The 12,996-nt window shown below is 45.7% G+C and overlaps 1 protein-coding gene across 2 annotated transcripts in view; it reads right to left on the bottom strand.

The window, feature by feature from the left end:
* Window positions 1-12,996, bottom strand: part of LOC137618801 (histone-lysine N-methyltransferase eggless-like) — a 61,815-nt gene that overhangs the window by 44,029 nt on the left and 4,790 nt on the right. For both annotated transcript variants that reach the window (XM_068349004.1, XM_068349005.1), the window contains exons 2-4: window positions 2,913-2,998; window positions 1,965-2,107; window positions 1,685-1,842 (exon numbers count right to left, since the gene is read on the bottom strand). In XM_068349004.1, coding sequence (XP_068205105.1) covers window positions 1,685-1,842; window positions 1,965-2,107; window positions 2,913-2,942 — 331 coding nt within the window. In that variant the 5' untranslated portion in view covers window positions 2,943-2,998. The remainder of the gene's footprint in view (window positions 1-1,684; window positions 1,843-1,964; window positions 2,108-2,912; window positions 2,999-12,996) is intronic.

The raw sequence follows: 12,996 nt of genomic DNA, 5'->3' as shown, positions 1-12,996 counted from the left end.
GCAGTCGGCAATCCACACAGCTAAAGCACCTTCCATGCGTACGATCGTTTTATTACGCGTTGTAACGACTCGCTTCGCTGATCTGCTAAAGGTGATTGCAGCAGTCTTTCTAATGTTCGCCTCGTCCTTTTTGATATAGCGAACGGTGGATTCGTTGATGCCAAAATGGCGGCCGGTGGCCGCGTAACTTCTACCATCTTTTAACATGTCGAGAAGCGTAACCTTCTCAGCTATCGTCATCATCCTTCGGTGGCGTTTAGGCTCACTACCAGCCTTACTAGAAGCAGAACGCTTGGGAGGCATTGTACAGTAGGATTTAACAGAAAGTTCAACAAAAAGTTCAACTTAAAACAGTCGCACACAGCACAGATTAAACTTCACAAACTTAAGAACGTCTACTCAGCGATACGCGGAAAGAGAAAGTGAACGATCCAGCCCCACGAGAACTTTGATGCTGCGGGTAGAAGATGCGGGCAAAACACCAATCACAGGCTAGATAACAAAACTTGAGTTTTGATTCGTCATCTATCAGCGCTTGAACCAATCACAACCCGTCTTACAGTACTATGATGCGTTGGTTACTCATAGAAGATGCCCCGCGCATAATGAACGTACGTAGATTAAGTACAATACCGTAATAATAATAAATAATGATAATAATACTGTACAGTAATAATAATAATAATAATGATAATAATAATAACAATAATAATTTTATTAACAACAACAACAATAATAATAATAATAACAATAATAATAAAAATTTACGTACGCTATTTTACGCCTCTCTCTCTCTCTCTCTCTCTCTCTCTCTCTCTCTCTCGTACGCTTACAGTATTCGAAATGTGATTTTTGCAACAAAGAATATTATTGGATGCAGTACTGTACTACGTACGTATACATACAAAAGATTCATGGAAAAGAAGCACATCCATTACAGTACACACCATTCTAATATGGTATGACTGCATCTGATTTGCGTTTCATGTTCGATTTAATTTTACTACGTACTGAATTATCGTATGATCACATTCTCTTTTCGTGTTTTATTTCTTTCTGTGCTGAATTATATATCATATGTAATGCAATGAACAATCAGTAAGAGCAGATATTACTAATTACAGTATTAATGGAATTACAGGTAACAAAATATCGTATTTGGTTGTCTTCAGATTTCGCGGTATTTTCGAATTTTCCGGAAAATCCGCGATATGTATATATATATGGGTTATGGGAAAACCCCGCGAAGTGGTGAATCCGCGATTGTCGAACCGCGAAGTAGCGAGGGTTCACTGTACTGTTTGAGATAAGAGAAAAGTCTGCATATTCAAAATTATTATTTTGGCTGTGTATAAATAAATTTATATAGTATGTATGTTTCTTTCCTGTCACGCTGAACAGCATGACCAAACGTATGACTACTCAGTCCCTCCCCGTCCCTCGGGTAAGGAGAGAGGGAGTAGTAATACCCTGGTGAGGGGAGGTACCCCAAGAGGTACACTCATAAACCATAATCTCCCACTAATTACTATGCTGTAGATAGGAAAGACGGAGAGGGTGGGAAGGGTTAAATGTGTGTGTGCATATCCATTTAGTATTTAGTCGTAATTTTTGACAGGTCGTGTACACTAGTCAATAATAAACACCCTCACGCCATAATGAAACGGAGCAAAAAGTCCCTAACCTTCGGAAGGGTCCGATCCCGAATCGGTGAGCACGACGGTCGTCTTCGGCGGAGGGAGCTTCTCCGCTAGCAAGAGTCGTCTCGACTCTAAGACCTCCACCAGGCTGTCCTGCTGTCTCTTGGCCTCGGTGTAACATGTCGTACACACTCTCTTTTTCCTGTGAATAATCAGAAAAATACATCAGACGTAAATAAATTAATCCCAATTTATCCACCATTATAATAAAAACAAATTTTGCGTTTTTTACGAACAGGTCTCTCTGGAACGGACGTGACTTACTTCGGATAGGAGAGGACCCCGAAATGACGCCTGACGAAATCCTCGGCGTGGATCAGACTGGTTTCGACCTGGCAGTCGGAGTTGAGGCAGCGGAAGGGCCGCTTCCGGGTAGACTTCTTCTTCGGCGCATCTTCTATGATGATCTGGAAAGAGGTAAAACGGCTAGAGCATTCGCGTCACGGGTTGCGACCGCTCGGTTGTTTCCAACACGTAGAGTATCAACTGCTAGATGGGATTTCTCAACAACACACAGTAATGAACTATGGGACAAACAGTCGAGGACATAATTGCACTTACAAACAGCTTCTTGGAACCTATCAAGCTTGTACGTTGAGGACTTTCTGTACTCTATTTTACTTCTACACTTTATACGTAAAAACATTTCATGGTAATTTTGTAACTTCCGTGAAGACAATTCATTTCAAAAGGAGAAGGACACTCCAAAATCAAACCATTGTTCTCTAATCTCGGTAGTGCCATAACCTCTGTACCATGGTCTTCCACTATCTTGGGTTAGAGTTCTCTTGCTTGAGGGTGCACTCAGGCACACTAGCCTATCTTCATTTTCTTCCTCTTGTTTTGTTAAAGTTTTTATAGTTTATATAGGAGATATTTATTTTAATGTTGCTTTTCCTAAAATATTTTTCTTCGTTTCCTTTCCTCACTGAGCTATTTACCCTGTTGGAGCCCCTAGGTTTATAGCATCCTGCTTTTCCAACTAGGGTTGTAGCTTAGCAAATAATAATAATAATAATAAAGAAATTTTGCCAAAACAAAATACTGTAACCTGAATTGCAAGCTTTAAGGCCTTCACAAAATCTCTTTTTAATTAGTTTTATACCATTTTGATTTTAAGGTTTTTGAATATGTAAAAATAGTATTAAAATCCAGAGTGTAAAAATATTTTAAAGGAAAAAGAATCAAAACAATTTGCACAATTATACTCACATCATCATCTGACAAATCTATCACCTCCATAACTGAAGATATGCACCTAACTCGCGAGTCAATTTGAAAAGACCCTCTCGCGTTCCCTGCGGAGTAGAAGAATATGAGCATCAATTCTGAACAGTGCCATGTTACTACACTGCTCAAGTAAGTCAGTACAGTGTACAGTACTTCAGACTAAATGACATGTACTTTATTTAAATATCTCTTTGTACATGATAGCAATAAAAACAAATACTGTATTCCAGACTAAGTTATGTTTCAACGAAACAAACCATTACTTTGAAATGTTCTAAGGGCCTTTTTGTGTCGCGTTTCAATGAAATAAACCTTTTTCTTGAAATTTTCTAGGGGACTTCTTGTGTCGTGGGAGAAGACAGAAACAAAAACGTCATAAATAGAACTACAGTATGGTAAAATAGGCTTTTTTTTTATTTTTTTTATTTTTTTTTACAAAAATTGATATCTAGGTTATGAAAGGTTGCCGACGTCATGTCATGGAGTTAGAAATAGTCTGTTTGAAATTATCTATTCAATTACGTCATTTTAAAAGTCCTTACTAATATTGTACTATACTGTATTATAATAAAATGGAGTTTTTATGATAAAATGTTATTTTCATTAGTAAAATAAATTTTTGAATATACTTACCCGATAATCATGTAGCTGTCAACTCCGTTGCCCGACAGAATTCTACGGAAGGGATACGCCAGCGATCGCTATACAAGAGGGGGGTGTACTCACCAGCGCCACCTGTGGCCAGGTACTGCAGTACTTCTTGTTGACACCACCTCAATTTTTCCTCGGTCCACTGGTTCTCTATGGGGAGGAAGGGTGGGTCAATTAAATCATGATTATCGGGTAAGTATATTCAAAAATTTATTTTACTAATGAAAATAACATTTTTCAATATTAATCTTACCCGATAATCATGTAGCTGATTCACACCCAGGGAGGTGGGTGAAAACCAGTGTACATGTATATCAAGAAGCTAAGTATCCCGTATTTCATATTATCAGTTATTCAAAATAACAATGAAATTATAAGTACCTGGTAAGGAAGTCGACTTGAACCATTACTCTGCCTTTAATAAGTTCGTCTTCCTTACTGAGCGCAGCGTTCCTCTTAGGAGGCTGAACAACTCTAAGGTGCTGAAGTATCAAGGGCTGCAACCCATACTAAAGGACCTCTACACAACCTCTAACCTAGGCGCTTCTCAAGAACGAATTGACCACCCGCCAAATCAACTAGGATGCGGAAGGCTTCTTAGCCTACCGTAACAACCCAAAAACAACAATAAAAGCATTCAAGAGAAAGGTTAAAAAAGGTTATGGGATTAAGGGAATGTAGTGGCTGAGCCCTCACCTACTACTGCACTCGCTGCTACGAATGGTCCCAGGGTGTAGCAGTTCTCGTAAAGAGACTGGACATCTTTGAGATAAAATGATGCAAACACTGACTTGCTCCTCCAATAGGTTGCATCCATAATACTCTGCAGAGAACGGTTCTGTTTGAAGGCCATCGAAGTAGCTACAGCTCTCACTTCGTGGGTCCTTACCTTCAGCAAAGCAAGGTCTTCATCCTTCATGTGAGAATGAGCTTCTCTAATCAGAAGCCTTATGTAATACGAAACTGCGTTTTTGGACATAGGCATCGAAGGTTTCTTGATGGCACACCATAAGGCTTCTGATTGTCCTCGTATAGGTTTTGACCTTTTAAGATAATACTTTAGAGCTCTGACAGGGCAAAGAACTCTCTCTAGCTCGTTACCCACCATGTTGGAGAGGCTAGGAATTTCGAACGATCTAGGCCAAGGACGTGAAGGAAGTTCATTTTTTGCCAAAAACCCGAGCTGTAAGGAACATGTTGCTGTTTCGGATGTGAATCCTATGTTCCTGCTGAAGGCGTGAACCTCCCTAACTCTTTTGGCTGTTGCAAGGCAGACGAGGAAAAGAGTTTTGAGAGTAAGGTCTTTGAAAGAGGCTGACTGGAGAGGTTCAAATCTAGGAGACATCAGGAACCTTAAGACTACGTCTAGATTCCAGCCTGGAGTGGACAAGCGACGTTCTTTAGAGGTCTCGAAAGACTTAAGGATGTCCTGTAGATCCTTGTTGGAAGAAAGATCCAAGCCTCTGTGGCGGAAAACTGATGCCAACATACTTCTGTACCCTTTGATCGTAGGAGCCGAAAGAGATCTAACATTCCTAAGATGTAACAGGAAGTCAGCAACTTGGGTTACAGAGGTATTGGTAGAGGAAACTGCATTGGCTCTGCACCAGCTTCGGAAGACTTCCCACTTGGATTGATAGACTCTACGAGTGGAAATCCTCCTTGCTCTGGCAATCGCTCTGGCTGCCTCCTTCGAAAAGCCTCTAGCTCTAGAGAGTCTTTCGATAGTCTGAAGGCAGTCAGACGAAGAGCGTGGAGGCTTGGGTGTACCTTCTTTACGTGAGGTTGACGTAGAAGGTCCACTCTTAGAGGGAGAGTCCTGGGAACGTCGACCAGCCATTGCAGTACCTCTGTGAACCATTCTCTTGCAGGCCAAAGGGGAGCAACCAACGTCAGCCGTGTCCCTTCGTGGGAGACGAACTTCTGGATAACTCTGTTGATGATCTTGAACGGCGGGAATGCATAAAGATCGAGATGGGACCAATCCAGCAGAAAAGCATCCACGTGAACTGCTGCCGGGTCTGGAATTGGGGAACAGTACAATGGGAGCCTCTTGGTCATGGAGGTGGCGAACAGATCTATCGTTGGCTGACCCCACAAGGTCCAAAGTCTGTTGCACACGTCCTTGTGAAGGGTCCATTCTGTGGGGATGACCTGACCCTTCCTGCTGAGGCGATCTGCCGAGACATTCATATTGCCCTGAATGAATCTCGTTACCAGCTTGAGGTTTAGACTTCTTGACCAAATGAGGAGGTCCCTTGCGATCTCGTATAGCTTCTTCGAATGAGTCCCTCCCTGCTTGGAGATGTATGCCAAGGCTGTGGTGTTGTCGGAGTTCACCTCCACCACCTTGTTTAGCAGGAGGGACTTGAAGTTCATTAAGGCCAGATGTACTGCCAACAACTCCTTGCAATTGATGTGAAGCGTTTCCTGTTCCTTGTTCCATGTCCCCGAGCATTCCTGTCCGTCCAAGGTCGCGCCCCAGCCCGAGTCTGATGCGTCCGAATAGAGATGAAGATTGGGGGTCTGAACAGCTAACGAGAGACCCTCCTTGAGAAGGATGTTGCTCTTCCACCACATGAGAGTAGTCTTCATCTCTTTGGTAACAGGAATAGAGACCGCTTCGAGCGTCAAATCCTTGTCCCAGTGAGCTGCTAGATGGAATTGAAGGGGGCGGAGGTGGAGTCTCCCTAACTCGGTGAACAGGGCTAACGATGACAGGGTCCCTGTTAGACTCATCCACTGTCTCACCGAGCATCTGTTCCTCTTCAGCATGCTCAGAATGCACTCTAGGGCTTGGTTGATTCTTGGGGCCGACGGAAAAGCCCGAAAAGCTTGACTCCGAATCTCCATTCCCAGGTAAACGATGGTTTGGAAAGGAATAAGCTGGGACTTTTCTAAGTTGACCAAAAGACCCAGTTCCTTGGTCAAGTCCAAAGTCCAATTGAGACTCTCCAGACAGCGACGACTTGTGGGGGCTCTTAACAGCCAGTCGTCTAAATAAAGGGAGGCTCTGATGTCCGCCAAGTGGAGGAATTTCGCAAGATTCCTCATCAGTCGCGTGAACACCATAGGTGCCGTGCTTAGGCCAAAACACAGGGCTTGGAATTGGTACACAACCTTTCCAAAAACGAATCTCAGAAAAGGTTGGGAGTCTGGATGAATGGGGACGTGAAAGTAAGTGTCTTTCAGATCCAGCGAGACCATCCAGTCCTCCTGCCTGACCGCTGCTAGGACCGACTTCGTCGTCTCCATAGTGAACGTCTGCTTGGTGACATAAGCATTGAGCGCACTGACGTCCAGCACCGGTCTCCAACCTCCTGTCTTCTTGGCCACCAGAAAGAGACGGTTGTAGAAGCCCGGGGATTGATGATCCCGGACTATCACCACTGCCTCCTTCTGTAACAGAAGCGACACCTCTTGATGTAACGCTAGCCTCTTGTCCTTTTCCTTGTAGTTGGGAGAGAGGTTGATGGGAGAAGTGGTCAGAGGGGGATTGCGGCAGAATGGTATCTTGTAACCCTCCCTTAGCCACTTGACAGACTGGGCGTCTGCACCTCTTCTTTCCCAAGCTTGCCAGAAGATCTTGAGTCTGGCTCCTACAGCTGTCTGGAGAGGAGGAGAGTCAGTGTTTGCCTTTCGAAGACTTGATACCTTTCTTGGACCTGCCCCTGTGACCGTCTGGACGGGTACCTCCTCGGCTGGGGGCTCTGCCACGAAAGGGCGGAATAAATCTAGTAGCAGGAGTATCAGCCACTGGGGTGCGGTAAGTTCTAGGAACTGAAGGAGCAATCTTAGCCTTCCGTGCTGAAGAGGCCACAAGATCATGCGTGTCCTTCTGAATGAGAGCCGCAGACAATTCCTTGATAAGATCCTCAGGAAACAGGAACTTAGAAAGAGGAGCAAAAAGTAACTGCGACCTTTGGCAAGAGGTGATACCAGTGGAAAGGAAGGAGCAAAGCTGTTCCCTTTTCTTGAGGACTCCCGATACGAACATAGAGGCAAGTTCGCCGGAACCATCGCGAATTGCTTTGTCCATACAGGACATGATCAACATGGCCGAGTCTTTATCAGATGGGGCAGTCTTCTTGCTCAAGGCCCCCAGGCACCAATCGAGAAAATTAAAAATTTCAAAGGCGCGAAAGACTCCCTTCAAGAAGTGGTCCAGGTCAGAAAAGGTCCAGCAGACCTTAGAGCGTCTCATAGCTGACCTTCGTGGAGAGTCAACCAAACTTGAGAAGTCAGCCTGGGCAGAGGCAGGGACCCCCAAGCCTGGTTCCTCTCCTGTGGCATACCAGACGCCCGCCTTAGACGTCAGCTTAGGAGGTGGAAACATAAAAGACGTCTTTCCCAGTTGCTGCTTGGACTGCAACCAATCCCCTAACATTCTCAAAGCTCTCTTTGAAGATCTAGCGAAGACGAGCTTAGTGTAGGCAGACTTAACAGGTTGCATGCCTAGAGAGAACTCGGATGGAGGAGAGCGAGGGGTAGCAGACACAAAGTGATCCGGGTAAAGTTCTCTGAACAGAGCCAGAACCTTGCGAAAGTCGATGGAGGGTGGCAATGACTTGGGTTCCTCCACGTCAAATGAAGGATCATCCAGGTGAGCAGCTTCATCCTCAGAAACCTCATCACCTGAGGGTTGAGAAGCGAGAGGTAAAGTTAAAGCGGTCTGCTGAATGGCTGAATCCTGAAGAGCGGGTGCATGCGCACTTGCGGATTCATCCTCAAGTCTCTGTTGAAGAGGATGAGGGCTGGTAATGACAAAGTCCTGAGGCTGGGATGAAGGAGGTTCTGCGGAGGTCTGAGGAGCAAGCGTGGTGAGAGGCGACTGTAGTAAAGCATGAGGCTCATGCTGCATAGACTGCGGTTCAAGTTGAATGGGAAGAGGCTCAAGCTGAGGAGAAAGTGGCAGATGCATGCGTTGAGGTGGCTGACACATAGCATGAGGTTCCTGCCTCAAGAGTTGCGCTTGCTTCAAGGGTTGAGGTGGCTGCGCAGAGAGAGGCTCTTGTCTCACGAGTTGAGGTTCTTGAGGTGCTTGCCTCGAGAGTTGAGGTTCTCGCCTCGAGGAAAGTGGAGGTGGTTGCTGCGAGAGTTGAGGTGGCTGCCTCAAGGATGGTAGAGGTTGTCGTACCTCAAGAGGTTGCTGCCTCGAGGATGGAGGTAATGCAAGATACTCCTGCCTCAAGGGTAGAGGAGGTTGTAAAGCATAAGGTTCCTGTCCCCATTGTTGAGGAGGTTGCTGCGTGGTAAGAGGCTCCTGCCTCAAAGAAAGTGGAGGTTGCTGCACAGCGCTGGTATCTGGCAACTCCCAACGCGGCAGCTCACGCATGGAGGTAGCTTGAGGAACCTCAACCTCATACGTCTGGCAGATTGTACTGCGCTGAGGAGGAGGAGCGCTCGCAGGAGGAGGTGTATTAACCTTCTCTGCCTGAAACTCCCGCATCAACACCGCAAGCTGCGACTGCATAGTCTGCAGCAAAGCCATCTTAGGATCAACAGAAGTTGAGGTCTGTTGAGGCATAGCTTTAACAGAAGTTGAGGTCTGTTGAGGCAGCACCTTGCCTCTCTTAGGAGGCGTGCAGTCACCTGATGACTGCGGCGAGTCCGAGCTAGCCCAATGGCTACACCCTGGCTGTTGGACTCGCGCGGTCTGGACTTTACGCTTAAGAGGTCTTGAGGCCTGAGTCCAGCGTTTTCTCCCCGAAAAATCTTCTGCAGACGAGGATCTTAAGGGCTCAATCGTCTGAGAGTGGAAGTGACGATCTCTATAAGATACGCCCGCAACCACTGAGGATACTACTGTGCGCCGATCAAGGCCTGCCGAACCCTTTTGCCCTTCGACATTGCTTCTCCCCTGGGCTTGGGAGCTTGCAAGAGGTCCCGGACTGGGAGGACGACTGGCACGCACAGAAGTATCCTCTCGCGCAACACTGACACTGACACTAGCACTAGGCACAGCACTGGCACTACCACTTCCCACTGCACTTTTCACTTTAAGTTCCTTGACGTCTGCCAAAAGGAACTTGTGGTCACTCACTACCGACTCCACTTTATCACCTAAAGCCTGAATAGCACGTAAAACATCTGACATATCAGGCTGAGCACTAATAGTAGGTTCGGGGGTAGCCACTACAGGGGGAGGAAAAGGTTGAGGATCATGGGGGGAGGAATAAAGTAAAGAGCGAGCCGAACTCCTCCTAACTCTCTCTCTCTCTAACTTAGTGGTATACTTAAGGAATCGAATAAAATCAAGTTCCGAAAGTCCGGCACATTCCTCATATCGATCTTCCAACTGACAGGATTTTCCCCTACAGTCGGAACAAACGGTGTGAGGATCAACCGAGGCCTTCGGAAGCCGCCTAATACAAGTCCTACATCGTCTTTGGGGAGGAGCTTGAGAATGGTCGGACATCTTGAATCAGAGAACAGTCAAGGGGGATTCCAATTTAAAGCTAAAGATCGTTAAACCATAAATCAAAATTAATCCAAAAGCTATCTAAGCTAAGGGAAAAGCTTCCTGTATAGCGAAAGCTGAAATCTCAGAGCAATACTTCACCAAAACCGTGAACAAAGACTCCAAAATTATAAGCGTATCCATGTAGGTCTTGCCGGAAGCACGACAGAGGAAAAATTGAGGTGGTGTCAACAAGAAGTACTGCAGTACCTGGCCACAGGTGGCGCTGGTGAGTACACCCCCCTCTTGTATAGCGATCGCTGGCGTATCCCTTCCGTAGAATTCTGTCGGGCAACGGAGTTGACAGCTACATGATTATCGGGTAAGATTAATATTGAAAAACAAAGTTTTAAGAATACTTACCTGGCAGTTATATATATATAGCTATAGTCTCTGACGTCCGGCAGAATTTTTCAAAATTCGCGGCAGCTGCCGTGTGGTGGTTGTGCGGTTAGGTGGTTAACAAGACTTACAGGGTGGTACTTGGAATCATTCCCGTTTTCTGTTCCTCAGATCATCTTTGCCCCACCTGTCTCCTGAGGGGAGGAGGGGTGGGACATAAAATTTATATATAACTGCCAGGTAAGTATTCATAAAACTTTGTTTTATCATAAAAACTCCATTTTTATGAATAGAACTTACCTGGCAGTTATATATATATAGCTGATTCACACATTTGGAGGAGGGTGACAGACAGCTAACATCGTTGGGAAAACAACAATAAGTTGTAGGATAAAACACCTAGATTCCTTACCTGCTAAGGTAGCTGACTTCAAAGGTTCCTACCTCTTGAGTCGCTTTCCCTTAGGAGTGTCAGCCAGGAGTGGACCTGTCATGCTGAAACAACTCAATCAAGTCTGTCAAACGGGGTGAGACCAACAACTTGAATAGACTTCAGTACTACCTATGCCCCTTTTTAAAAATCTGCAACCTTACTCAAACTAACCACCTAACCTTGCAGAATAAATATTACTATCTAGCTAGACTGAGGGCACTGTACCACCAATCAGAGTCCTCAGACAACCATAAAAACCAAAACCCAAACACAGGCATACTAAAGTTAAGGTTGAGGGGAGGTAGGAACTCCTTTACCCAATACAGAAGCAGTAGCTACGTATGAGCCCAAGGTATAACACCTTTCATAATCAACTCTTACCTCTGAGGTAATGAGAGGCGAACACAGAGTTGCTTCTCCAGAACGCTGCGTCCATAATCTGTCTAACTGATATATTCTTGCGATATGCCAGTGAAGTAGCAATGGCTCTCGCCTCATGAGCTTTTACTTTTAAAAGACTGAAGCTCTCTTCCTCACATAAGAGGTGAGCTTCTCTTATTGTCTCCCTCAAGAAAAATGACAATGCATTCTTTGAGATGGGCTTTAGAGGATCTTTCACTGAGCACCACAAAGAATTGGAAGCACCTCTAACATTCTTGGTACGAGATAAATAAGCCCTTAGGGCTCTAACTGGGTAGAGGAGCCTCTCCTGCTCTTGATCCACCACATTAGTGAGGTTAGAAACCTCAAACGTCCTCAGCCAGGGTTTACATGGATTCTCGTTCTTAGCGAGGAAGTCAATCCTCAACGCACATATTGCTCCATCCTGGTTAAAGCCTACCTGCTTCTCAATAGCGTGAACCTCGCTGACTCTTTTTCCTGTAGCCAGAGCCATCAGGAAGAGGGTTTTCTTAGTAACATCTCTAAGGGACGCTTGTGAGATGGGTTCGAATTTCTTGCTGCATAGGAAGCTCAGAACCACGTCCAAATTCCAAGCTGGGGGTCTTAACTGAGCCTGCTTAGTTGTCTCAAAAGACTTCAAGTGAGGTTGCAAGTCTTTATCCTGAGTCAGGACTATGCCTCTGTGCCTACAGACAGCAGAAAGCATACTCCTGTGCCCTTTAATAGTGGATACGGCCAGTTTAGTGTCTTGTCTGAGGGACAACAAAAAATCCGCTATTTGGCTCACAGATGTAGTGGTTGAGGAAACTTTATGCTGCTTACACCAAGCTCTAAAGGTTTCCCACTTCGATTGGTAGACTCTTTGCGAAGAGACCCTCCTCGCTCTGGCGATAGCTCTTGCAGCTTGCGCAGAAAAGCCTCTCGCTCTGACAAGCTTCTCGATAGTCTGAAGGCAGTCAGTCGTAGAGCGAGGGGGTTTTGATGATACCTCTTGAAGTGGGGCTGTTTGAGAAGCTTTGGATTTGGAGGAAGGCTTCTTGGAAAGTCCACTAACATGTCCAACATTTCTGTGAACCATTCTCTTGCTGGCCAGAATGGAGCTACCAGGATCATTCTTCCTGATTCGAGGAGAGCGAATTTCTTGACTACCAGATTGATGATCTTGAAAGGGGGGAATGCATAGGTGTCCATCCCCGTCCAGTCCATCAAGAAGGCGTTTACTGCTATTGCCTCCTCGTCCGGGACTAGGGAGCAGTAGTTGGGGATCCTTTTGTTTTGGTTGGAGGCGAAGAGGTCTATTAAAGGCCTCCCCCACAACTTCCACAGACTCTGACAGACCTGATGATTGAGGGTCCACTCCGTGGGAAGAACTTGCCCTTTCCTGCTGAGCATGTCTGCTCTTACATTCCTCTGTCCCTGCACGAATCTTGTTAGAAGTCCTACATTGTTCTCCTTCGACCACAGAAGGAGCTCTTTTGCTGTTTCGAACAGAGACAGAGAGTGAGTTCCCCCTTGCTTTCTGATGTAAGCCAAAGCCGTGGTGTTGTCCGAATTGACCTCCACTATCCTCCCCGACACGGAGTCTTTGAAGGCCTTCAGTCCTAACAGAATGGCCATCAACTCCTTCCTGTTGATGTGCCACCCGGCTTGCTCCTTTCCCCAAGAGCCTGAGACCTCCTTTCTTCCCTGTGTTGCTCCCCATCCTGACTCCGAAGCATATGAGAACAACACTAGGTCTGGGTTCTTCCTGAACAGGCAGATTCCTTCCCCTAAAATAG

Source organism: Palaemon carinicauda, chromosome 25 (assembly GCF_036898095.1).
Source record: "Palaemon carinicauda isolate YSFRI2023 chromosome 25, ASM3689809v2, whole genome shotgun sequence".
Taxonomy (NCBI): Eukaryota; Metazoa; Arthropoda; class Malacostraca; order Decapoda; family Palaemonidae; genus Palaemon; species Palaemon carinicauda.
The sequence above is the reverse complement of the archived record's forward strand: the minus strand, read 5'-3'. Positions and strand labels throughout refer to the sequence as shown.